A 25,985-nucleotide genomic window follows, 5' to 3' on the forward strand; every position below is an offset into this window, starting at 1 on the left:
TTAATGTGAGTCCAATAAGATTCTAAAATAATTAAAAAAATAAATAATTTTGAAATAAATTGTAAAATACTTTTTTTGCAAAAGAATGCAGCCTCTGACCATTTTTCCGGAAGAATTCATCTCTTTTTCTCTGTAAAATTGCAAGACAATTGATTAGGCAGTTTCTTTTTTGCCCGTGAGACATGCAAATTTCCAAATGGCACAATCTCAAAATTAGTTTTAAAACCAACATTCCTCAAAAAAAAATTTAAAAACTTTCTTCTCCAAAATTTGTATTTAAAAACCAACATTGATTTTTTAGACAAGATCCAATCCTAAAAGTGGTTTTAATATAACTTCACAAAATCGCCAACAAAATTAATTTTAAATCAAATTCACATTTCAAACATATCAAAACAGATGCCCTAAGATGACTTGCAAAATATCTAGCTGTGCAGGTTAAAACTACATGGAATTAGGACAATTGGTAGAAGAAAAGGTTTTTCAAAGAAAATCAACCAAAAATTAAATTAACAAGTCACTGCACATCCAACTAGAGACCTTACAAGCATCTATACTTATTCCAAATCTTAACAAAAAGATAAAAAAGAAACCTATGAAACCAAAACGAACCTCTATTCAATATTCACAAAAAGGCTAAGCTAAGTGTTGACACCTGGTGATTTATGAAACTGACTGCCAAGACAAATAAAAGAAACCAAGAAAGCTCTATGCAACAAGTCTTTCGGTAGTTGCAAGGCTAATCTAAATTCTAAACACAAGATGATTCACGAAAATCACGAAGTTTACATCAAAATCACTTTTTGCATAATCTTAAGTTGTTCCATTAAGAAGAAATAAAAACAAAATAAGTTTCACCAAATTTTAAAATTAATTAATGCATAAGAGAATCAAATCAATCCTGAATAGTAAATGTGCTTCAGAGGAAAAATCAGTTTAAAAAAAAAAATTAACCTCAATCGGAGGAGCAACGTCAGCCACAAAGGTTGCGGGAAGAAGAAGGGACTGAACAGAGAAGAGAAAAAATTAGGGCAAAATTAAAAATCCATAAAAGCAATTCAGATATTTCGTATACAGAAGGCGCAGGAAGCAATAACGGAATTAGGAATGAAACTATCAAATTAATTTTGAACTTATTTGGATAGTGTTTCGGTTGATATTATGGTGGGATCGAAACACGAGACACTAATCTTTTTTACGTGACTTTTCTTATTTTGTTATTTGAATTTTCTGTTTCAAGTTCTTCAAGTCCGAGTCAAAAGAGGAGTACCTGTTAAAAGCACTTCAACGTCCAAGTTGATTATTACTATATAATATTTGAGAATATGAGATGAGTGGAAATAGATTCCGAATGGAATGTTTTGGAAGGTGAATTGAACCTACGCTGATATGATACAAGTCCAATAAAATATAAACCGATTTACTTTAAGATTTTGTTGGTTACCTTAAAATCCGGTTGTTCTTTAATCAGATATCTTTGACTATCTTATCATTCTTTGGATACATGACCCAATAATAAGTGTTGGCCCAATTGTGGTCTAGACCGATTGCCCTTGTTGACTATAGTGGAGACCGAACAATTTACGACCGTTCGGTAAACTGACGAACGCTGTCGCGATTTGACCTGGATGACAAGCACTATTGTTGATGAGCACTGCTACAGTAGATAGAGCGATCGGTTGGATGTTACATATAGTTATAGTGTCAAGTGTGGTGTGGAGGGACTATGATAGGCTTACTAATTTAGAAGATTAATTTTTATGTGATTATTATTTTAATAAGTTAAATATCTGATTTCATTTTGAATAAGATTGCTTGTAGAAAAATATATTAATAAGAAAAAATCGTTGATAAGATTAAGGAATTTAAGAACGTGTCTATACAAAAAACAACTTGAGTACTGGCCTATATTTTAATTTTTTATTTAGATAAAATAATTGAATTTTAAAAAAATATTTTTAACATTTGTATTCTAAGTTAAAATTAGGTTTAATCCTTTACTACATCCCTATTTATGTACGAATGTCTCAATTGGGTCCTCGTTTTTTAAAGTGTATCAAAATGGTCCTTAATTTTGAAAATTCATATCAATTGAGTCCTTTCCGTTAAGTTGGCTGGACGGCGTTAAAAAAATTGATGAGTGAGATGCTAAGATGACGAACGAACGCTCGTCCACCAGTGAACGAACGCTCGTCCACCACTGAACGAACGCTCATCGACCTCTTACCGCTGGACGACCATTCGTTCCACACTGGACGACCGTTCGTTCAGTGGTCGCCGAGCGTTCGTTCGCTGGTGGACGAGCGTTCGTTCGGTGGTGGACGAACGTTCGTTCGTCATCTCAGCATCCCACTCATCAATTTTTTTAACGCCGTCCAGCCAACTTAACGGAAAGGACTCAATTGATATCAATTTTCAAAATTAAGGACCATTTTGATACACTTTAAAAAACGAGGACCCAATTGAGACATTCGTACATAAATAGAGATGTAGTAAAGGATTAAACCTTAAAATTAACAAAAGAATTTGTCAAATATAAATGTTCATTTAATATTTAATAACGTGTATAAAGAGGGGTAAAATTTCGATTTCTTTTTTTTTAATAAATGTGAAATTCTATTTGAATTAACTCCTTAAATTTTTTATTTTTTAAAATTTCATCATCAAAACAATTTATTTTACTTTAAGGATTTTCAAATTGATCAACTAAATAAATTATTTTTTAAATTGCTTCTGTAAGACCCGTATTTTTGGATGGTGGGGGACATGGTGGGGACATGGTGGTCACCCACCTCTTTGACTATTAGAATGCAATTATTGGAGTGCATTATTACTGAAGCATAGCAAAGGAGAGGGTCTCTTGTTTTGGACGTCAGGGGAGAGCAACCAGAGGAAGAAAACCATTCTTTCTCTCTCTAAAACTTCATCTCCAAAATTCTCTCACTTCACTCTAGAATTCCAGCACCTTGAACCATAGGAATTCTATTCTGATGCTACCATGGCCTCCACAGAGTAGAGGGCTTCATTGCAATCGAACGTCTTCGTCGTTCCGATAGGGGCAGAGTTCTTGGCTGTAGGATGGTTGTGCTTGGAGAAAACCAGGTAAGGGGAAGCTAGATCTGTGTATATAAATTGTAGAAATAATAGGTTTGATATCATATTATGATTATTTGATGAATAATGTTATGTTTAGAATATCCTTCTTAGCTATGAATCTGTATGAGTGATGGTAGAATTATACTGTTGTAAATCTGGGAAAGAGGGGTGAAACAATGGGGTTTTCTAGGTTTTCTGGACTCTGGTGCGATTCTGCAGAATTTCTGCAGAATGCGCGTTCGTCCAATTTTAGTGAGTCAAAATTGGACGTTCGTCCCAACAGTGCTCGACCAGATAGTGGTCGACCAACTTCAGAACGTTCGTCCAATTCTGGTGGAATTGGACATTCGTCCAAATTGCTCAGTGGTGAGCGTTCGTTCGTCATAATATATGGGACGCTCGTCCAAATCGTATTTAAACAATGCATTAATGAGCGTTTGTCCGTAACTTAGTATTTTGGTGGAGTAATCTTGAACGTTCGGCCTTGGTCTCAAGGCGAACGTCCATAGGATGTAATGAGCATTCGGTCATACTATGGGTTAACGAACGTTCGTTCTTTGAGGATGTTTGATCTTTAAGCGCTCGTCCAAACAGTGATGAATTCAGTATGGCGTCCAATGGTTTAGCGTTCGGCCTAAGTAATAGATCTTAGCGTTCGGCTCAGTAGTTGAACGTTCGGCCTTGGAATTGTTGTAATTATGAGCGATCGGCTTTGAGTTAGTATTCTTAAGTTTCAATCGTTGAGCGTTCGTCCAAACAATAGTCAATTAGATATGATGTTCGGTTTTAGCGTTCAGCTTTTGGGTATAATGAGCGTTCGGTATTTGGCCATAAGTGAGCGTCCGGTTTTAAGTGTTCGGTGTGGATCTTGGACGTTCGTCCTTGGTTTTGTGAGCGTTCGTCCTTGGTTTTGTGAGCGTTCGTCCTTGGTTTTGCTAGCGTTCGTCCTTGGTTTTGTGAGCGTTCGTCCTCGATGATGTAAATCCTCAGGAAGTACTCGTCTGAAGTAACGTACGACTAGACTTGATCTCGAGCGTTCGTCCTTGGAGCTCGGTTAATAAGGTTTGGTGTTCATCGGCAGCGTTCGGCCTTTGATGAGAGGATTGATTCCAGAACGTTCGTTCAGACAGCATCAGAGTTGGAAATAGCGTTCGGCAATAATGCATGAATCCGTGGGAGTATTTTAAATCAATTATTGAGAATTGTTGGTTATTTCCTTGACCCAATGTTGGTTCATTTATACATATTATTGAGAATATGTATGAATTCGTGATTGAGCACGTTTATTCTGTTGGTTTATTTATACATATTATTGAGAATATGTATGAATTCGTGATTGAGCACGTTTATTCTGGTGGAGGTGGTACATACACTATGTTATTTACTTGTAACTTTGTCTGTCTTTTTTTAGCACTTTTGCTAGTCTCGCGTGAGACGGAGATTCGAGTGTCACCTTCTTCTGCGCGAGGAGGTGAATGTCTCGCCCAATGACTTCGGCTCGTGTTGAGTATAGTGCATCGTTACGCGTAGTATCGATGTTTTTACTCGTTAGTCCTTGAGGAGTCGGGGAGATAGGTCTGAAGTCGCGATGGAAGACGGCTCGAGTCGCCTGTTATTGAGAGCAGGTTATGACGACGAATTACAAGTAAACGACATCAGTTTATGAAAGACTAGTCTGCAGCGTCATGTGAGTCGATTTATCATGGGAATTGTTATAGTAGGTGTAATGGGTTTATGATGTGATACTTCTGATTATTCATCTTGCATGTTGTGACTGTGGTTTCCAACCATGATGATCGTACTGGTACGGGAGATATGGTAGTGCAGATAAAGCTAGATTTGGAATAATTCTTCAAGAGAGATGGGAAGTAAAACTTGTTGGGTCTATGGGTAGTAGCGTGCGTTATTATTAGTGACGTTCGGTCTTGGTATTATTTACTTTCAGGTAGCAGGCGTTATTAGGTAACTGTTGATCTTGATGATAGTTGTTCTCAGGTAGCTAGTGTCCGATCTTAATTTGGTAACCTGAGGTTTAGTTTGATTACGTTCGGTCAGTACTGAGGTGTTCAGCAGAGTACTCTAGGCGTTTAACCCAGACTCAAGCGTTCTTTATTATAGTGCTCTGTCTCGTAGCGATGGTTCTTAGGGAATGATCTTTATTGGTGATGTTGCTCTGAGGTTGTAATCATTTATGGGGAGTGACCGACCTTGATATTCGTTAAGGTAGCGATCGATTAATAAGTAGTGATCAGTCATGATGATGCATGATTCAGGAAGTGATCATTCTCAGGTAGTGTTTGGGTCGGATGATGCTTGTCTCAGGTAAGGATCGTTAATAGTTAGTGGTCGTTCGTAGGGAACGTTCAGTTTCGATGATGTTGCCCTCAGATAGTGTTCGTCAGAGGCAGTGTTCGGTAAGAGTTGATCTTTGAACGTTCGTTCGAATAGTGTTCGAAATAATAGTAACTGTTCTAGTAGAGTACACTGTCTTAATGTGTAGTCTAAGTACTTGATTTTACTTAGCGTTTGATCTTTTGGTATTCGGCCTAATGGTATCCGGTATAATAACGTTTGGTGTTTAGTGTCGAGCTTAAGTGATCAATCTTAATGTTCGTGTAAACCTTATTCGATATAATAGAAGTTCGTTGTTTTAGCGTTCGATTCGGTAATGATATGGTATATATGTATATATTGATGTTGAGAGTACTGTATTAGGATGTTCTGATCTATGTGTCGATTTTGGACATAGTGAGGGGACTAAGGATGGTATCACAAGTGGAGAACCTTCCGTTGAGTTACTCATCAATGTATCATCCGGATGAGAGTCTATTGTGTACTGGGTTGATTATTGGGTACTGTGGGATGAGTGTCCAACAAGAATTGTGGTACGTTGGCATGAGGATGCCTGACTTAATTATTATATGACTTTTGTATGGAAATAATTTATGCACATTTTTTTAAATGATGTGTTTCAGGTTAGCTCACCCTTACTTTGCTTGTTTGTGCATGTGTATGCGATGATCGTATAATGTGTGATGTTATACGGGAGCAGTTGAAGGATTGTCACGTGATCCTATGCAGATGAAGGAAGAGATGGAAGAACGAATTAGAAGGATTCAATGTTATCTTTCCAGTTACGTCTGAGCTTAAAACTGATGTACAGATTTTAGTTGATGTTCGGAATGTTATGTATTATTACAACATTTAAGTTTTGAAAATAATTTTTTTCAGGGTGAATTTTTGGGATGTTACAGCTTCTTCCAATGTCGTATAATTGAAAATTAATTATTTGTAACGCCATTTTTTTAGAATAACAATATTTTAATATTTAAAGTTTTTACCTCATATGGCACCATTTTTATTTATTTTTGGTTATAAATATAAAAATTTCATTTTATATAATTATTTTATCTTTTACAACGAATTGTTAAATGATTATTTTGGATTTCAAAGAAAAAAATTGTTGGTCGTCGAAACTAACAATTTGACAATTCCTAAGTAAAATAATCATAAAAAAAAAGTAAATTTTTATATTTATAAAAAAAATGAAAGATAGTTTAAAATATATATTTTATTTACCAAACCCATACAATCTTCCAATTTGTATTACTTCTACTTGAACAGAAAGAACCAATTATATTAATTGATTATAGGTTTAATCCTTTTCGACATCCCTATTTATGTACGAATGTCTCAATTGGGTCTTCGTTTTCTAAAGTGTATCAAAATGGTCCCTAATTTTGAAAATTGATATCAATTGAGTCCTTTCCGTTAAGTTGGCTGGACGGCGTTAAAAAAATTGATGAGTGGATGCTGAGATGACGAACGAACGCTCGTCCACCAGCGAACGAACGCTCGTCCACCAGCGAATGAACGCTCGTCCACCAGAGAACGAACGCTCGTCGACCTCTTACTGCTGGACGACCGTTCGTTCCACACTGGACGACCGTTCGTTCGGTGGTCGACGAGCGTTCGTTCGCTGATGGACGAGCGTTCCTTCGCTGATGGACGAGCGTTCGTTCGTCATCTCAGCATCCACTCATCAATTTTTTTAACGCCGTCCAGCCAACTTAACGGAAAGGACTCAATTGATATCAATTTTCAAAATTAAGGACCATTTTGATACACTTTAGAAAACGAGGACCCAATTGAGACATTCGTACATAGGGATGTCGAAAATGATTAAACCTTGATTATATAACAATTGAGTATAATTTAGATTTTGTAACAATTACTAATAGTTTATTATATTTATAATTAGTAATAAAGGTGTCATTTTAATTATTATTCAGTGTACACAGTTTGATATTTGATCTCCATAAATATAATTTATTTTATTATTTTTTATTTTTGTAAGAAAACTATCTACAATAAATAATAATTATCGTAATTTTCATATATACACTTACAACACTATACACTTACTAAAAATATATACTTTTATATAAATTTTTATAATTTTCATATAAATTTTAGTAATTTTTTATTTTAATAATTGTTATAACATTTAATTTTTGAAATACATTTTTTTTATATTCATTAGTTATAAAAGAAAGTTAATACACATAAATATCCTAATTTTTTTATACTTAAACAAAATCTTTGCATGAACCAGAAAAAATTGACACATAACAAAATTATTTATATTAAAACCATTTCATATTAAAATAGTCAAATCTTACCATATTTTTAATCATTAATACTTCTTAAGTGTCATTTTCTAAGTTTTTATAATTGATCAAGATACATCATCATTATTCAATAATTATTAATTATTTATTAATGAAAAAAAATTAATTTGTAGAAAAAACATGAATAATTTGATAATAAAAAATTAAATATATTTAATATATAATTAATGTAAACTGTTAATTTAAAATAAAATAGAAATGTAAAATTAAGCCATTTACTTATTTCTTAAATAAATAGATTACTACAAAAATTTACATTTTTACCAGGGATTATTTTTTTCGTTTCCGTCGTTAAGTAATTATCAACGATCTTTTGAGAAACTATTGGTATTAGCGGAGATTTTATCAAAACCACAAGTAATAGCAAGTTTTGTCAAAGACGCCGATTCTAACAAGATTTTGTTAAAACCGCCGAAAATGTGTACATAATTTTTATTTTAGTTTTTTATTGTAATAAAATGATATTATGATAAAATTAGTTTTATTAACCAAACCGACAATATAATAATATGAACTAAAATTAAATATTATATATAAAATAAACTACATTGTTTAACATATTAATATGTTTATAGAACTAATTGTTCATATATTAAAAAAAAGATGTTCAATACTAAATTAAAATACTAAAAATATGACTAAGATGTTGATTACATTACTTAAAAAGAAACAATGTCTTGAAGATGGGCTCCTCATATGCTGCAACATCAAATTCTTGAAGATGGACTCCTTTAAAAAACTTGGGAAGGAAATATTGATGTACTGGGATAAGAAGCAGAGAAGCAAGTAAGTTGTCTAGAATAATGTAAACATGGCCACCGCTTCGAAATTTGGTGGGCTAACGGAGTCTGCATTTGATCATATGCTTCTTGCATACTTTGGTATAGCTGATTCAAGTTCATATTTTTCTGCATGTTTTTTCGTGCGACAGATACAATGTTTTTACGCAACAGCTTCTCCAAACAAAACAAGTAACAATAATAGCCACAAACAAGCAAAAGTTAGCAACATGGATTATACAAGTTTGTCAGTACATAGAAAAATTAGTGAAACAATGACAGACAAAATACTACAAGAGGAGGTAATGAAAGGGTAATTGTGAGGTCTCGGAAATTTAAACCATGATTACTGTCAAATTTGTCATTTATTTCACTGCTGAGTCACCTGACTGCTTCCATTAATGTACTGCGCCACACACACAGTCTCATTAAAAACGCACTCACACACTCTGACGCACGCCTGCCAAGTGTCACTTTGGAACCTTCTGAATCTGCAGGGGGAAACAGGTGTCCGCATGAGAGTGCACGTTCGTTTGACGTTGAGAAGAAGGAAATGATTTTCTGAAAACACTTCTTCTCACTCTCTGCATTCATCTTCTTCCTCACGAAACTCTGGCCTTTCATTTTCTCCATCTTCTCTCTAGAAACCTTCACCTTCTCTCTACTGTAATTCATTCCCTTCTCCTCCGATTTCATTTCAGAACCGTAGGAACGTTCTCGGAGACGCGAACGTTATTCTGGACCGAACAAAATTAGAATCTGAGCTGGTAAGTACTCTTCTCTAGTAGTTCGTCCATTAGGGTTTCATGCGAAAACAAGTTCTGGGTTCATGCATGGATTATATCTGAGTCATCTCTGATTTTGGTGTTTAGATCAAGTGAAAGTGTTTAGTAAAACTGAGGGTAGAACGCTGTTAAAGGACGCACCACACCTTGCTTTAGGAAGTTCGCATACTGATCCGGGTAAGGGAAGCTTATATGTTTAATTTATACTTGTGTGTTGTATGAAAGAATGTTATGAAGATATGTATGTGGGCTATTTGAGTATGCATGAACGAATACTGATTGTATGGATGAATATGAATTCTTATTTGGTTGATCCGCATGTTGGTTTGATATGTATGGAAGATGGATGATTAATGTAATGTATGAGTTATTAATGTGATAAATTCTATAAGATCTGTAGATTAATATTGGATGTGAAGTTATGAAGTATGAATCTTATGAAAAATGTGAAGTTAAGATAGTTGGAAAAATCTGAATATGATAATTCTCTCTATGATAAATTACGTTCGTCATCGTACGGTCTTATACCGTTCGGTTTCCCTGACAAAGACTTAGAGTAGAATTCTTTCATTTGGAAAGGGTTCGGTTTGAGAACGAGCGCCTTCATTGAATTACTATGTTTGAGCGTTTGGCTCAGCATAGAGTTGTAGTATGCTTTAAATTAAATAATATTGAATTAAGAAACGTTCGGTCTTATACCAAGCGTTCGTCCGAAATAGCGCCCGGTCTTATACCAAGCGTTTGTCCGAAATAGCGCCCGGTCTTATACCAAGCGTTCGTCCGAAATAGCGCCCGGTCTTATACCAAGCGTTTGTCCGAAATAGCGCCCGGTCTTATACCAAGCGTTCGTCCTTAAGAGCGCTCGTCATATTGAACAACCACTTGGATAAAATAGCGTTCGTTCCAACATTTCAATATTTATCCTCTTACGTTCGTTCAAATACTGGCATCGGTCTTTCATATGTAAAATTCTTCACAGAAAAATTCTAAGTGTTATTGACCATCCTTGGTACATTAAATCTGGTCCAAGATCTATATTATGAAATTTTTCTAAGTATCATTATACCTTCAATAAGAGTCTGTTCATTTAACTGACCAAACAGAGAGTCACGTTCGTCCATCCAGTACTTTATTTGGACGTTCGTCCTAATTCTTCAAAGGACTGAACGTTCGTCATTATATGCTCTTAAAGTTAAAGATGAGAATGATGATAAATTATAATAAATTACAGTGCGAACACTATATTGAGTAATTTTGTGATGATGGATTTTGGACGAGCGTTCCAAGGAGGAACGTCTCATATATGTTAAATATTAAATTTGGTAAAGTATGACTATGGATAAGTTAAGACTCGCTGTCCATCCTGATATTCAGTGATTACTCTTCTCACGTAGAGAGGGTAAGTCATGCGTGTGAATGGCAGGAGGTCCTTAGTCCATAAGTTAACATGGGTGACGTAAGAACGGACTAACCTCGAGTGGCAGCTGATTAGGTGTATCCCGGTTATTACATCACTCGAGTGCAAGGACGCTTGTAACTACACAGATCATACAGTCCGGACGGTCGTCTTACTTATATATATATATATAAAGTTACATGATGTTACATGTTAGACTATGTGCTTGTGTGGAATGATATGTTCATTGTATGTGTTGTTTGTATGAATTAAATTATATAAACTTACCCTTTCGTTTCCTTGTGTTGTCGACTTGTATATGTACGTTCGTCCTGTCATTGCAATGATCGTCCGTGTGGATGTGAGCAGATGGAGGTGCGTCACTTGAAGAATTGCTAGAAGAAGAAAATTTGGAAGACGCTAACCTGGTGGATGTAGAAGTTAAAGCCGAGCCTTAGAGCGCTCGCGGGTGTCTGTAGTTAGCTTTATTAATGTTGTTTTGAACGTTCGGTTATAGTTTTGTAAGACCGTTCATCCCTGAACTCTTGCTTGTATAAGCGTTCGTTATTTCTGTATGATTATGCCGTTCGGTATTTTGACGCTCGTTTAGATTTGTAAGACTGCACTATTTTATTAGTTTAATGTAATTAATTCTGATTATGGTAATTACTATATTTTGGGATGTTACAGTAATAGTTTGTTTCAGACAGAAACTAATATAGTTTTCACTAGAAACATGCATTAGATATCCAAGACAGTTACTAAAAATATGAAGTAATGAAATGGTTAGATTGTGGTGATTCTGCCTGAAAAAACTATTTGTCCACCAAAATGAATGAAGAAGTTTGCAGGAGAAAAAAGATTCACGATTAACAATTGAGTTGTATAATTATCGAAGGTAAGAAAATTATATTGCCTGATGTTTTAGAGTAGCTAAGCTTTTAGTATGCATAGGAGATTGAGAAATCACACCGTTGGATGAAGGGATTCCAATAAGCCCACACAAAATGGTCTGGCAAACAACTTAAATTAGATTTCAACAGGAAAATATTTGCTATATGTCTGTCTACACAAAAAGCCGTCATTGGATAAACCCCTTTTTTAGTACTTCTCGTTACTTTCCTGTCAGATTTTTTCTGAATCTTCTTCACTTTGCCTATATGACTAGATGCCATACTTGGTTGTGCAGCCTTTTCCCCGTCATTCCTCTTATCAAACAAAAGACCAAAACGTCAAATCAATGCACTCACTGAACCAGCACTACCTAGAAAACACAAAAAAGGGACCAAACACAAACCTTAAGTGCAAAATCATGAATAACAAACCAACTACAGCTGCACCACCCAAGACCGATCTTAGTAGTTTCTTCTTTTGAGGTTTTTGTTTTGGTATTTCTTCACCTCCCTCTTTTGTTCCAACTACATTTTCTAAGTGTACTTCCTCATCTTCTGGATTTATTTCATCATATAAGGCAAAGTTGTAATAGAGACTCAATTTATAGTATGATAAGTTTAAGAGGCTTACTTTTGCATTAGAAATTATTTGACTACGAATATGATAAGTTTAAGAGGCTTACTTTTGCAGTTTCTCTGAGTTTAAAGAATTCTGTACTCGCTTGAATTTTGCTCAAAGCACTGCTGAGTGCTCCGACAGGACTTGCAGGTCCATCAACATGTTTTTTATCTCCCCAACCACCATTTCTTGCTCTTTCAACCCACAATAATGATTAAACTGCAAACGCAAGGCCAACTCTTTCATTTGCATACCCTCAATCCTGCAAACGATCAAAATGTAGCTAATTAAGTCACTCATTTCGGGTTAATACAATTCTTAAAATACTTTCAATTTTTTCTTTTGATTCTCAATATTTGCTAACATATATGTTTTTTCCCATTCGTATGATGATGTTTTATGCTGATAGAATAAAGAAATAAACTTAATACAAGTAATTTATTAACATTCTAATGATGAACAGGACAACACTCAATCTAATAAACATGTAGACAAGAGTCATAAGTATGAAAAAAAAAACCTAAAACAATATATTTTATTAAATAACTAAATTAAAAGAAAAGTTATTGAATAATCAAAACATAAATCAATAATATATTGAGTACGTCAAAATTATTTAAGCTGACAAAATTATCATTATTATGACTCCAAATCAATAAAATATATAATATATTGAGACAATTACTAGAATAATTTCTTAATACTAATATTAAAACAAACTCTTACTTCAATCTTTCTCAATTTAGCCTCCGTTGCAGCTTTCTTACTGTTCACCCATGCTAAAATTAATGAAATGTTTTTGTAAGCCCTGCTCATCAAATTCATATAAATTAGTTAAAAGATCTCGTTAAATGACTTCAAAGAACTACATGTAATGATAAGATAATACGAACATTTGGTGTTAACTAACAACCTAGTTTGGCAAAACAAATAATTAGAACTCCATATTCACAGATCTTTTTTAAACTTCACAACTTTAGTACTATTTTTCAATGCCAAGTGCAGTACCAAAAACAACCAAAGCTCATACCAGTTACAGTTTCTATTTGAGCTGAAAAAGAAATTAGCAATATCTTATGCAAGTTCTTACTTGTTCTCTGCTTTTGACTTTTCACTTTCTTCCCATGCTTTGATCAGTGACAACCTCTTCTCTGTTGCAACTCTCGCAAGGACAACATCTGAATAAGAAACAGAAGGCGTAGGAATTAGGATGTAAATATGAAATGCATAACAAGAAATAAAGTATCACAATGCAAACAAACTCGCCTCGGTTCACAGATCCCTCAATTGGTTTCTCGACAGCAACTTCACCAGTCTCTGACAAAAACCAAATTAACAACACAACATAATAATTATTATTGTTTGAGCCTTTACAGCAATTATAATGATCATAGACGTATATATGTGTGTGTGCATGTGTAAATATATGTTATGAGCTCAAGTAAAAAAAAATAGATCTTTACTTGACGGAAAGAATCATATTATCATTCAGTTGGTAACCCATCAATTTGGTTTGGGCATATAACTCTTTCCAATAGACCTACGACAGGGAAATTCCAGCAGAAGAATCCCCTATTAAGAAAAATCGTGAGTGTGGTTTTCTATTATTTTCAAACAGAAAGCAACGGATATAAGGAAGAGATCAGAGAGAAGAAAGTCCTGAATTGGAAAAGGTAAAATTAAATAAGGAGGTTTTGCGAGGTGGCGAAGAGGTAGAATTGGGGAATTAAAAGGAAAAAGGGAAACCTTCAAGAGCTTGACGATAGCGTCTTTGGGAGACTGTCGGTCTGAAGGTTGGCGAGACCGCCATGGCTGACCGACTTCTTCTAGAAGCTTCGGGAACGATACCTTTCGGCAACCGGGGATTAATTGTCCGAGAGAGAGCGCTTTCTTCTGCAGCAGTGATGCTGTTCTTCGAATCTTCAGCGTCCTCTTCTTCATCAATCCAGCGTGGGACTTCTTGGCCTTCCTATGGTGCCTCCGCTTCTACCGGCCAAACAGATTTGAGAGAATCGCGCTACTCCAGCAAGTTTGGCCTTTGGCCGTGGCGGCGGTCGACGGTTGCGCAGACATCGCTGATTCGCGTTTATAAGGATTGGCGGAAGAACGATTAGGGTAAGTTGCGTAGTGGAGAGAAAGGAATGTGAACCTGCGTAGTGGAGAAGTAAAGAATGAGAACCTGCATGGAGAAAAGGATGGAAATCGAAAAGAGAAGCACAAACATGAAAACATTAGGGATTGAAGGACAAAAGAAGAGGCGCGAGAAATGAAAAAATCATATGCTAAATATTTTGAATAAAAAAAATCTTGACTGCGATTTTGTTTATCATATCGCCGACAAAATTATTTGGAATATTTTAAATCAAAGTTTTACTGCGGTTTTCATTGAAACCCCTTCTATAATCTATTATTTTTGTACTGAATCATTTCTCTCTATCAATATCTATTACATATGTATTATGTGATGTATGGATCAAATTTTATCCCATTTTTGACAAATAGTTAATTGTAGAAAAAAAGAAAAGAAGGAAACAATGAGATTAGCTTTAAACGTATCGATGATTTTCGTAGTATCTTTGTTTTTGTTTCAAAGTTCAAATGATTCTGATCTATCTCTAAAAATTGCAATGAGGCCTCAAAGAGATCCAAAAATAATTACTTATGATTTCTGTGTTACATGTCTTGAAGAAGCCTCTTCTAAGTTACATCTACCATCCACCAACCTTGAAGATCTTGTGGGCATTTTAATTACACTTACCAAGAACAATGCAACCAATGTGCTTTACATTATTTCAAAGCTCTCGAAGGACAAAAGTTTGGTTAAATTGGCAATTATGACCTTACAAGTGGAGAGGTGGAATATCTCCTTTGTCAAAGGAAAACCAAATCTTCTTACAACTCGTGTTTTCATCAATATTATAACGAAAACTTAAAATGTCTTTATTCAGTAATAGTAATAATAATAAGGATTAAATATATTTGTTGTCTCTTATAGTCCCTCTTTAAAATTTTGACCTAATTTAGTCCACAAACTTTAGACGTGGGCAAATTTAGTCATTTTAACTAAATTTTATTAAGTTTATTTTATGTTTCAAACACGTTTCTCACTAAAAATTAGAATTAGTTTCTTTTGAAACTTTGGACCAATTTATTCTCTCGTTTTCAAAAACACCGGTACTTGCAGGGTTTTCACAAAAACCACCGGTAATTTCTAGGGGTTTTCCAAAATCGCCAGAAAATCACTTTTTTAAAAAAAATAAATAAATTATATATTTATATTTAACATTCAATTAATTTTTTTTTATTCTGATCTCATCTAATCCAAATATTACATTGTCCTTATGTTTATTGAAATGTTAACATTAATATTGGAAAGGAAACAAGTCCATGGACTATACTGAAATGCCTATATTGTGAAAAATTGCTAAACACACACACCACGGCATGATAGTTTTACATAGTTCTTGTGACAATTCTTTACAAAACGAAAATATGAAAATTAAAAAAAAAGTAAGATATAAAAGAGAACCCGATGGCTTCTCTGCAACTTTTGGTCATTGTTAGATTCATAAACACCAATATGCATTGTTTGAGGTAAATCAATTAATATTTTGTGGTCATTCTGCAACTCTTTTTCCTTAAAAAAGAAAGCTCATAATCATCACAAACAGTAGAACCACCATCCTATTGTCTATTTGACCATATCTTTTAATTCTCCAACTTTAGAATTTGGAGGCATGGCTCCTCAGTTGCTTTTGAATCACTATATATACACCACTAACCAACTACACCATTGGTGATGAAAATAGAAGCATATTCTACAGAACTGGTCTTAAACCACAAAAACAACCCATATTTCTCCCTTATTCAAATCAAGAGCTTTTATTTCCGCACCTTTTGCTAACAAAATTGTTTGAAAATTTTGTCCTTATGCGCCCACTCCTTCACCTTCGCCAATCTGCATGATTGTTCAATGAAACAGAGAAATGTCATTTGGTATATTAATTTGCATGTTAAAAGTTATTTATTATATATAAGCATTTGAGATGGCAATCCAAACGCATCTTAAAAAATAGAAATGAAAACGACTAAATGTATTAAGCTCAGGAAAAAAATTGAAGCGTAGATTCTTGTGTAGATTCTTTCTGATTTTTACTATTATTCTTCTATTATTCATAATTTTTTAATATATTTTAATAGAGGAACACTATAATTTTTTCTGCAAAAAATTCAAATTCAAAAATTGCAGGGCATGGGTGTCTCTGATATCATAATATCATAACCAACATTCAGGTTATAGAATACTAGTGTACTTATTAATTATCTTCACCTCTTTCAACTGAACTTTGCTAACATAATCACTAGTTTCATCAATGAAGTTGAACATAGTTAATGCATAATAGAATTTTTTTATATATATAAACAGAAGGTTATTAAAAATGAAAAATTAGATGCATATTTTCGTGTGTGACACTTTTAAGTCATTTTCAAATACCCCTAGACAGTAATGCTCTGCCCAGTCTTGTTCTTTTACAAATTTCGTTCTAAAACTTTTCTGATGCATTTTTTCTTCATTTTAAAATCTACCAGTTTTGAAAATTACGTAAACCTCTCCATCTGGGAACAATTTTTAAACATGGAAGACTTATTTCAAAATAGTTAGACTTGTATTTTTTGAGGTCTAAAAATGGGTTTGGAGAAGTGAATTTTTATATATGAGCAAAAGCATAAGAGTGACAAGATGTTCTCTACTCCATTATGATTCATGAAGAATATTGGTAGCAACTAGAACCCCAATAAATTATAGTAGACAAATCAAAAAGATTTTTTTTATATGTTATAAATGTTCATACCTGAAAGTGCAACTAGATCAGTGACAGTAAGGTTCTGATTAGCAAATGAGGAAATAAGGTGATCAAGTGTAAAATTAGGACTAGGAAGGTTTAGATTAGCAACGGTTCGATTTGCTATCAAACTATCCCTTCTTCCCAGTGGAACTTCCCAAGTAGGACCATGAGCCTACAAAATATCAAAAAAAATTGTTACAACTCAAATGTTACAAAGTTCCATCATTTTCTATAAACTAGATTGGAATGAAATTAAACATTACATCTTAAATAATTAACTCAGTTTTTGGTATTATGCATATATAAACGTGATAAATGTAAAATGAGGTGAAATGGTTATGTAGATACCAGTTGAGAAGATATCTCAGCTGCAAGAGGAAGAATATCAGCATAGAAGACAACGCCAGGACAATGATTTTCTACTACTGTCTTGATCCGATTCACAACATCCAAACCTCTTAAGCAGTTGTTATTTGGCGCTGCAGTTTGCTCACTCACAATCGTATCAGTGTCGTTCAAAAGAATTGATGCATCACCAATAGTTAAAAATTTTGTTTGATTAAAATGGTTGGACATTGTTGAAAATTCCATTTATTTATAGTGTATTAAAACATACAGATATATGTTACCATTCAAATAGGTCAATGCAATGAAAAGAAGAACAAAACCAGTGTAAAAGCCTCTAGACTTGAGAAGCACTTTTCCAACTGTAGGTGCATCAAATCTTGCGTCTGTATTTGGCTGAAAATAAAACCAATTTATGAAAACTAGGCTTTACAAGAAAAAGTGAGGAAAATGGTTGGGAAACACATAATCATTAGTGTATCCTTCTTCTTTCTCGTGATGATCTTTAAAGACAAGTAAATTTAACCTAAATTCTTGAATAGGAATCCGATTGCAATATCTTCGGTCATCAATTCCAGTAATCGCAATCACTCTCGCCGAAATCGACATGCAAACCCTTTCCGTGACTTTATCCAGCCGCACTTCCTGCAAAACCCTAAACAATCATTTAAATCCCTAAAAGTTCCAATAGCCCCTAAAAAACAAAATAAAAAATGACCTAGAGAGCACCACTCACCTTGTGGCCATTGTTGAAGGGCAGGGGCCGTGAGAGGAGCGCAAAAGTGTCCTTCTTCGAGAGATTTCGGTGGCGCTCCGACCGGACCAGATCCTGTAGATACTGGTAGTTGTGCGACAGCTTGGCCTCCTAAATTGAGATCCAAGGAGGCGGCGCTGTGAAACGCACGGTTAAAGCGAGTGAGGTTACAAATCTGCGGCGTCGTGAGGCAGAGGAACATGCACGCCACACAGCTCTCTGCAATGTCGCCAAGGCCCGACCGACTATCGAACCGTTCGTGCTGAAACTCAACAACGACACGCCCTTGCTCCACCTCCTCCTCCTCCTCAATCGTCTCTTCATGGCCGGCATCCAAACGAAGGAGATAATAAAGGACAAGATTTCAACACTTTTGGCGGTATTTTAAACAAATAGTCGACAATTTATTTAAAAAGTAAATAAATAAAATTTTAACTGCTTTTTTCTATAAAAATCATCGTAAGTTTATTTTAAAAATAAAAAAATAAAAGTTTAACTGGGATTTTAATAAAATCGACGGAAATTAGGGGAGGTTTTAGTAAAATCACCGGAAACTAGGGAAGGTTTTTAAAACCCCCAGAAATAAACCTCTATTATATTATAATATTTTTGTAGTGTCAGTGATAAAGCATGTTAATTTAATTTTAAGTTGAAATGATTATGGGAATTGAAATTATGCTGCTTGAAGTATTTCTCATGGGAGAATGATACTTTAACAATAAATTTTAACAATAAATTTTAACAACATTTTTACATAGTCACGTGTCAAGAAAAGATTTTAAAAATTGAAAATGACGTGAAAATGGAAGTGTGTTAAGGGTTTTGATTGCATGGGTTTTATTTTGAGATTTAAAAAATTAGAAATCTCATTTTCACGAAAGAACCTTGATATAGAGCGTCTTCCCGCCGTTGGCCAACTTTCCTCTGTTCACCGGACTCTCGCTGTTAATCGAAACCTTGTATACCACCGTTCGTTGTTCTGAAGTACCAATAAAGGGCGAAACCACCATGAATGGGGCTTCGCGTTGTTCCTTTCCCCCAATTTTTCATCCCTCCCTCAGCACGCTTAACCATGGAGTAATTCTGGGATGGGTGACCTTCTGGGAAGTTTTTCCGGAAAGTGTGCGAGTGAGGACAAAACACACTGGAAAGCCTGGTGGTGATCTGTGGGGACAGTCGATGGTCCTTGTGAGTTGTCGGGACGTTACAGATGGTATCAGAGCCTAGCCTCTCCCAGTACGGTGTGGTTCGAGGACGAACCAGACAGAAGCTGGTGAGCATGTGACATCCGGGCACTGACGAGGGCGGGGAGTGACGCCGGTGCAAGAGGCATGGTGCAGGGGGCACAGACAAGGAGCGGCTCCTGGCAGCTTCGAGTGGAAGGGATACATGGACGAATCGAACATACACCGGAATGAGAGGGATCTGGAGACTGTATAGGTATGGGACTATACAGTTGAAGGATAACTTAAAGAAATTGATTTGACTACTCATATCACCAAAATGCATTTACTTTTTGGTAAACTGATCCATAAGAACTCCATGGCTAAGTTAGCCTAGAGTAATTCTGGGATGGGTGACCTTCTAGGAAGTTTTCCCGGAAAGTGTGCTTTTGAAAACAAAGCACACTGGAAAGCCTGATGGTGATCTGTGGGGACATTCGATGGTCCCTGTAAAACCCAAACTTGGCAAGATGCTCAATTTAGGAACCATCTTCAAGTGTTTGGATCCTATAATGGCAGTTGTTGCTGGTCTAAGTGTAAAAGATCGACTTGTGACGCCATCTGACAAGAAGTATGTAAGTTTTTGCTTTGATTGTTGTTGATATTTCCTAGTTCTTGACTCTTGCTTATTAGTTCATTAATGTCAAACGTAGATTTAAACTTTGCTTTGGGATGCTATAATTCTACATTTGCAGTCCCATATATTATCCTTTGTTTTAGGTTTAACTATCTATTTTAATAATAGAGGTGGACTTTACTTATATAATTTAAACTTTAGTCCATTTAGGAGAATTTTTTTTTATTATTTGTTAAATCAAATATGGTAATTTGTGCTGTTTAATTATGAGTATTGCATATATTTTCAGCTAAACCCTCTATTCTATATTGTTTTGCTACTAATGTCAGGGAAATCAAGCATATAAAGATAGGCAGTGGCAGAAAGCCATTGGATTTTACACAGAAGCTATCAAACTCTGTAGTGATAATGCAACGTACTATAGTAACAGGGCTCAAGCGTATCTAGAACATGGAAGGTAGTGTTTTCTTCTGGCCATTTTCTGAAAGTGTCAGGCAAAATATTGATTTGTTTCCTCTGTTTATCCAGTTATCTTCAAGTTGAGGCCAATTGTACCAAGGCAATTAGTCTCGACAAAAATGTGTCTTCCTTAAAAAAAACATTGTGCATGAATTTTGTCATCGTAGTCTTGCAAAAGCTTGTCTTCATTCCAAATATGATCCTCACAGAAGCTTGTCTTCATCACCGTAAGCATCAACTAAAGGTTGAAAGCAATGGACAGAAGTCTACTAACAATGACTTGTTGGGCATACTCTTGGAATCAAATTGTATTTTAAATTGTCAAAGAATGTATTTTTATATTTACATTGTAATTGTCAATGAATGTAATTTATTTTAAATCATCAATAAAATTAATTTTTATTAATTTGTGTATGAAAAACATATTTCGTTAAATAAAGAAATTTTGAATGTAGGTGGATAATTATAAATAAAAGAGGTTTCAAACCTCCAAAAAACTTGAATAAATTTGTTATGGTCAACAAATAAAATTTAAATAAATTTGTTGTATTTCAAGTTTTGGTTTGGTGATTATATAAATAAAATTAAAAACTTCTATTAAAAAAAATTATGCACTTCAAAATGAATGTAATTTTCAAAATTAACCTATCTTGTACAAAATATTTGTCTAAAGTCCACACTTATTTACACTTTGATATACTCACCTTATATCACTAAAGAAAAAACGATTTGATATACTCACCTTAGAGTAACTTTAGATGAAGCATTTTAGGTTTACATATTTTTTCCAAAATAGAATAAAAAGGGAACATTTTCTTGTTTTATAGTTGAAATTTTAAAACTAGCAATTGGTAATTAATGAATAAGATTCTTTTAAGTCCATCCTATACCACATTCCACTTCAAATATGAAGCCTAAACAGTTAGGTATCGCCAAAATTAAAAATATTTGACAACTTAGTTTGGAGTTTAAACCTACCAACCTACATGGTGTCAATGCAACTCAACTAAGCCACGAGGCATGAACCCAACTGTTTGTTCTGGTCAAATCCCATATATGTTTAAAAAACAATAGAATTAGAATCATGACACAAGTCCCAAGATGAGTAATATTATAATCATGTGTTATAGAGAAAAGAGCTTTTTTGATCCCATCCTGCAGACACCTAAACATGCATAACAATGTCAAATTCACACCTGATCTTTGAAAAGTTAAAGTTTTAATTGGTGGCGCTAATTCTAACTTAAAATACAATAAGTGTTTCTTCATTTCATATTTCTAGCCCTTAAACAAAACACAACAAAAGAATAATAACATAAAATTATAAGTATGTGTGGCTCATATAGAAATATAAAGTATTATCTATTATTAGATTTAGAGGGAAATTAAACCTGAAGATTGTAACACCCCTTACGGAGTGCCACTAGAAAATAACAAAATCACAAATTTTACGCCAAATTTTTTTTTAAATCAACATCGCGGAACTAAACCATCAAAAGTTTAAGCGTCTTACAACATAAGGTTAAAACCTTACAAATATCAAATTCATTATTCAAAGACATAAAATTACATTAAAACATGATAAATCCCCCATAGTCATTCCCATAACTTTCGTCGTGCTACTTCATCTCTGCCTCATCTGCAACGCCATCTACTCCCGTACAAGTACGATCATCGTAGGTGGAAACCACAACCACAACATTTCAGGGTGAGTAACGAAGAACCTAACATAGCATATAATTTAAATATCAAAATATCATAACTTAGATTATCCTAGTCACAACCTTACAATACAACACAATATTCAACTCGTAACTCAGATCATCACCACTCAGACTATCAAGGTCACAATATTACAATACATCACAGTATTAAACTCACGACTCAATCATTTACTCAAGCTTCTGTTGTTTCCTTGAATTTTGTCGTACCAAACCTGTTTCGCAAAACAGGGCGATTCGAGTCGTCTTCCATCGCAACTTCAGACCTATCTCCCCGACTCCTCAAGGAATTACGAGTAAAAACTTCGGTTGGGCGCACCCACCGAGCACTATACTCACACGAGCCGAAGTCATTGGGCAAGACATCCAACACTCTCTAGTCCCCACGCATGAGGAAAGGGTGACACTCGAATCTCAGACTCCGCAGAGACTTAACACATTATCGTATCGCAATACGAACACCATCGATTCGACAAAAATTCTAAGGAAATGGCAGACCGCTTGTTCTCACAATTTTACCATCACAATCATCACCCAACATCTCTTTCACTCCTCTCATTCACATAATTCATTCTTTCCTCTTCCAAAAATGGAAGAGAATTCTCAATACCCTCTTACCCACACTCTTGGCCAAAGAGTGTAGATAAGTGCTCCCAACGAGTAAAATTGAATGCTGTCCACATTGACCTTTTCGTGTTATTTTACTCATAAATCTTTGTACATAACTCTAAACGAGTTCATTTCTTTTTTATTAGAAACTAGACTCAAATATCTTTCTTTGGACATATAAATCTAAATTTTTGGACTACAGGACTAGCTGCAGTAAAATTATTAAAAAGCGGAAAATTTAACCACGCTCTGGTCTTCTCAGTTTTGACCTTTGCTGATTATTTTGCTCATTAATCTCTCTACCGAACTCCAATTGAGTTGATTCTTGATTTATTGGAAACTAGACTGAAATATCTTTCTTTGAACATATAAATCTAAATTTTTGGACTACAGGGATAGCTGCAGTAAAATTATGAAAAAGCGGAAAATTTAACCATGCTCTGGTCTTCTTAGTTTTGACCTTTGCTGACTGTTTTACTCATTACTCTCTCTACCAAACTCCAATTGAGTTAATTCTTGCATTTTTGGAAACTAGACTCCAATATCTTTAATGTGACTACTCATACAAGTATTTTGGACATCGGGAAAGGTCTCTAATAAATCTGGGAAAAATCACAACAGTTCAGTTTTAGATTCTGCGTGTTATATCCAAAACTCATGTTATACTCAAAACTCATAAAACTTACAACCAAGAAGAAAAACACATGCTTCAACATGTCAAAAGTCATAAAACTTACCCATCATAAACTATGTTATATCCCAAGTTAAACCCCCTTACCTTTAGTCTTGAACACTTTAACTTGATCTCTTCCACAACCTTGGTAGAACTCTAGTTTCTTGGAATTCCTCTCTTCTTGCACAAGCCAAGACAGCCTCTACACTTAGCACACTTAGAATTTTCGAAATACCCTCATTAGGAGCCTTTCTCTTTTGTCCAAAACACCCATTCAGCTTTGGAATTAAAGAAATGATTCCTAGACACACAAGGACCCATGGAATTGTTATTTAGTAATGATAATTCAATAAAATAATGCCCCATACTCCTTTCCAGCCCCAAAACATGGAGGGAATGTCTGAAAGGGTCCCCAAAATTATTCCCACAAAAAGGAACCGCAACCAACCAGCTCACATTGTCTACAATCCAAAAAAATAATGCTCACGCAAGTCCCCCAGCAGCACAATTTTTCGCAACTTTGACAGTCCGGTTGACTCCCTTACCAAAGTCAAAAATACGCGTATAAGTACTCAAATCGAAGTTCTTTAAGTCTACTATTCAATAAAAGAAGAATCAACTAAATTGATATTTTATACAAAAAGATATAATTAAAATAGTAAATCATGTCAAGTCTGACAGCACTCTATTTTACATTATAACTTAAACTTTTTACAACTAGGTAAGTTCATGAGGTTCTAGGGTCTTACAAAGATCCCTGAGGAAGAAACTTCATTTCTACTACTTGTATCGCTGAAGTCTGCAAGGAAAACATGATGGATTCTAATTAATACAATCACTAATAAGAGTGCATTTACATAGAAACAGGAACCAAATTCACACATAACTGTTTCAGTTTTCAAATGAAATTTTGGTTTTGAAAGCCTCTTTCTGAGCAAGAGAAACTTAATTTTTTATAGTATAATTAAGACATTTGCAACATTTGATACTGCATGGGACATTGGAACCATTGATCAATGTTGGTTTTTACTCACCTTTAGTTTAGTCTCGTGCACGGTTATAGAATTGGAGTATGTTTCTATGATGTCTTCCTATTTTTTGCTAATTCTTTCTTATTCATTGGTCTTTTACGAACCTGCATTAAAAAATAACATGCAAATATTAGAAGAAAATTGAAAGCAATGTTCTCTTCCTTACAATTGAACAAAATTTCAATATCCATTATTTGATAATGAAATTTATATGATGTTCAATGCATCCAAAAGTCCTACATCTTACGTAATCCACACTTTTGTTTCCTTAATTTCCAAACACAATTACCTTATACTAATATTACATAATATAGCTTATATAATTTAAAACACAATTACTTTATACTAATATTACATGATATAACTTATCTAATATTTAAAATACCTCTCTATATAATATGAGAATATTATATAATATAAGCTATATAAAAGAAACGAAACCAAAACCTAATGGTACTATTTTGTTATGTACGCACCTCTCTAACAAATAAAAATACATTTCCTATTTCTTCAATATGTACCATACTTCAAAAATTAAAAAAAGATCATCATTTACTCCATTACCACTACATATTTTTACTACTGGAACAACCAATTATAGACTTAAACTCAATCCATAAAACCCTACACCATAATTTTGTATATATGTCTACTCTCAAAGCAAATATCTAAAAATTTATCAATTAAACAACCACTCATAAACTAAAAAAAAAACATAAATACTACAACAAGATAAACTTCCTCCATCAACTCCCAGAGAAATATATTACATGACTTAAACTACTTAAACAACAAATTATACTGCATCATAAAGCAACGTAAGGATTGCTGAAGCCATTTCATTCCCAGCATCGAATGGACATTATAAAAGAATCTAGATATTTTCATATTTTTTGTCTAATCATCATTCCCAGCTTCGGTATTATATATACTTAAGATTGAAACTGTAAAATAATTTTAGAGGACTTAATTGATCCATCTCACAATCTTCTATTTATAAGAATAAATTGATACACAAGTACATGATAAACAGGGTAACCCTAGACACAGTATAATCATGATAAATAGGGTAATCCTAGACACAATATAATCATGATAAATAGGGTAATCCTAGACACAATATAATCATGAACTGACTAACCACTCCAACTGCAAAGGATAGATCTAGCCTTGTAATAGTGAGATAAATCAATTTTCCAACCAGCCTCCTATACCTCTCTGGACCAGAGAATAATTCACCTTCTTCTGTCCTTAATTTCTGGTTTGGGTCCATGGGACTGTCTACCAGTCTACAATCAATCATGCATGTTTCTTGTAATATATCAAGGGCATACTTCCTTTGGGATATTACAAATCCATCTTTTGATTGCGCTACTTCAATGCCTAAGAAGTATTTGAGACTTCCAAGATCCTTGGTTTGAAAATGTCTACACAAGTACTCTTTTAGTTGAGATATTCCAACAACATCATTTCCTGTAATGACAATA

General features: G+C 34.4%; 2 protein-coding genes and 1 long non-coding RNA gene across 11 annotated transcripts; 1 reads left to right on the top strand and 2 right to left on the bottom strand.

The window, feature by feature from the left end:
- Nucleotides 1–11,609: 11,609 nt before the first annotated feature.
- LOC148197188 (remorin-like) lies at nucleotides 11,610–14,634 on the bottom strand. 6 transcript variants are annotated; one of them, XR_015780134.1, is made up of 7 exons: nucleotides 14,482–14,633; nucleotides 14,006–14,408; nucleotides 13,526–13,576; nucleotides 13,350–13,437; nucleotides 12,986–13,067; nucleotides 12,324–12,521; nucleotides 11,610–12,195 (listed from the first exon to the last, which is right to left on the bottom strand). XR_015780134.1 is itself a non-coding variant. In XM_088092507.1 (6 exons), the coding sequence occupies exons 1-5, from the start codon at nucleotides 14,067–14,069 to the stop codon at nucleotides 12,516–12,518; spliced, it is 291 nt and encodes a 96-aa protein (XP_087948633.1). In that variant the 5' UTR covers nucleotides 14,070–14,634; the 3' UTR covers nucleotides 11,610–12,195; nucleotides 12,324–12,515. The 6 variants fall into 6 exon arrangements, 1 of the variants encoding a protein (XP_087948633.1); XR_015780133.1 differs by adding an exon at nucleotides 13,723–13,831 and having other exon boundaries at nucleotides 14,006–14,633; XR_015780132.1 differs by having other exon boundaries at nucleotides 11,610–11,955; nucleotides 12,045–12,195; nucleotides 14,006–14,615.
- A 1,143-nt stretch (nucleotides 14,635–15,777) lies between these two features.
- LOC148197189 (peroxidase 4-like) lies at nucleotides 15,778–18,579 on the bottom strand. Of its 4 annotated transcripts, none has more exons than XM_088092535.1 (5): nucleotides 18,188–18,579; nucleotides 17,978–18,096; nucleotides 17,775–17,847; nucleotides 17,113–17,278; nucleotides 15,778–16,217 (listed from the first exon to the last, which is right to left on the bottom strand). In XM_088092535.1, exons 2-5 carry the CDS (start codon nucleotides 18,058–18,060, stop codon nucleotides 16,204–16,206), a joined length of 336 nt encoding a protein of 111 aa, XP_087948661.1. In that variant the 5' UTR covers nucleotides 18,061–18,096; nucleotides 18,188–18,579; the 3' UTR covers nucleotides 15,778–16,203. The 4 variants fall into 4 exon arrangements, with proteins under 4 accessions (XP_087948661.1, XP_087948660.1, XP_087948659.1 ...); XM_088092534.1 differs by having other exon boundaries at nucleotides 17,978–18,106; XM_088092533.1 differs by having other exon boundaries at nucleotides 17,455–17,847; nucleotides 18,188–18,576.
- Nucleotides 18,580–19,876: 1,297 nt separating this feature from the next.
- Nucleotides 19,877–20,550, top strand: LOC148197190 (uncharacterized). Its single transcript, XR_015780068.1, has 3 exons — nucleotides 19,877–19,999; nucleotides 20,335–20,462; nucleotides 20,534–20,550. It is a non-coding gene; the product is annotated as an uncharacterized LOC148197190 (long non-coding RNA).
- The last annotated feature ends 5,435 nt before the right edge of the window (nucleotides 20,551–25,985 follow it).

The sequence above is a fragment of the Vigna umbellata genome, chromosome 6 (assembly GCF_029865625.1).
Source record: "Vigna umbellata cultivar VRB3 chromosome 6, Vumbellata_1.0, whole genome shotgun sequence".
Classification (NCBI taxonomy): domain Eukaryota; kingdom Viridiplantae; phylum Streptophyta; class Magnoliopsida; order Fabales; family Fabaceae; genus Vigna; species Vigna umbellata.

Bases quoted from the DNA above. Each gene is read 5' to 3' on its own strand.
- LOC148197189 (XM_088092533.1), bottom strand. From the start codon at position 17,697: ATGGAATTTTCAACAATGTCCAACCATTTTAATCAAACAAAATTTTTA. The intron at 17,279-17,454 runs GTATCTACATAA...GATATTTTGTAG, and splicing joins CTGAGATATCTTCTCAACTG to GCTCATGGTCCTACTTGGGA.
- LOC148197188 (XM_088092507.1), bottom strand. From the start codon at position 14,069: ATGGCGGTCTCGCCAACCTTCAGACCGACAGTCTCCCAAAGACGCTAT. The intron at 13,577-14,005 runs GTTTCCCTTTTT...GGTTTTTGTCAG, and splicing joins CTATCGTCAAGCTCTTGAAG to AGACTGGTGAAGTTGCTGTC. The intron at 13,068-13,349 runs GTAAGAACTTGC...TTTGATGAGCAG, and splicing joins AAGTCAAAAGCAGAGAACAA to GGCTTACAAAAACATTTCAT.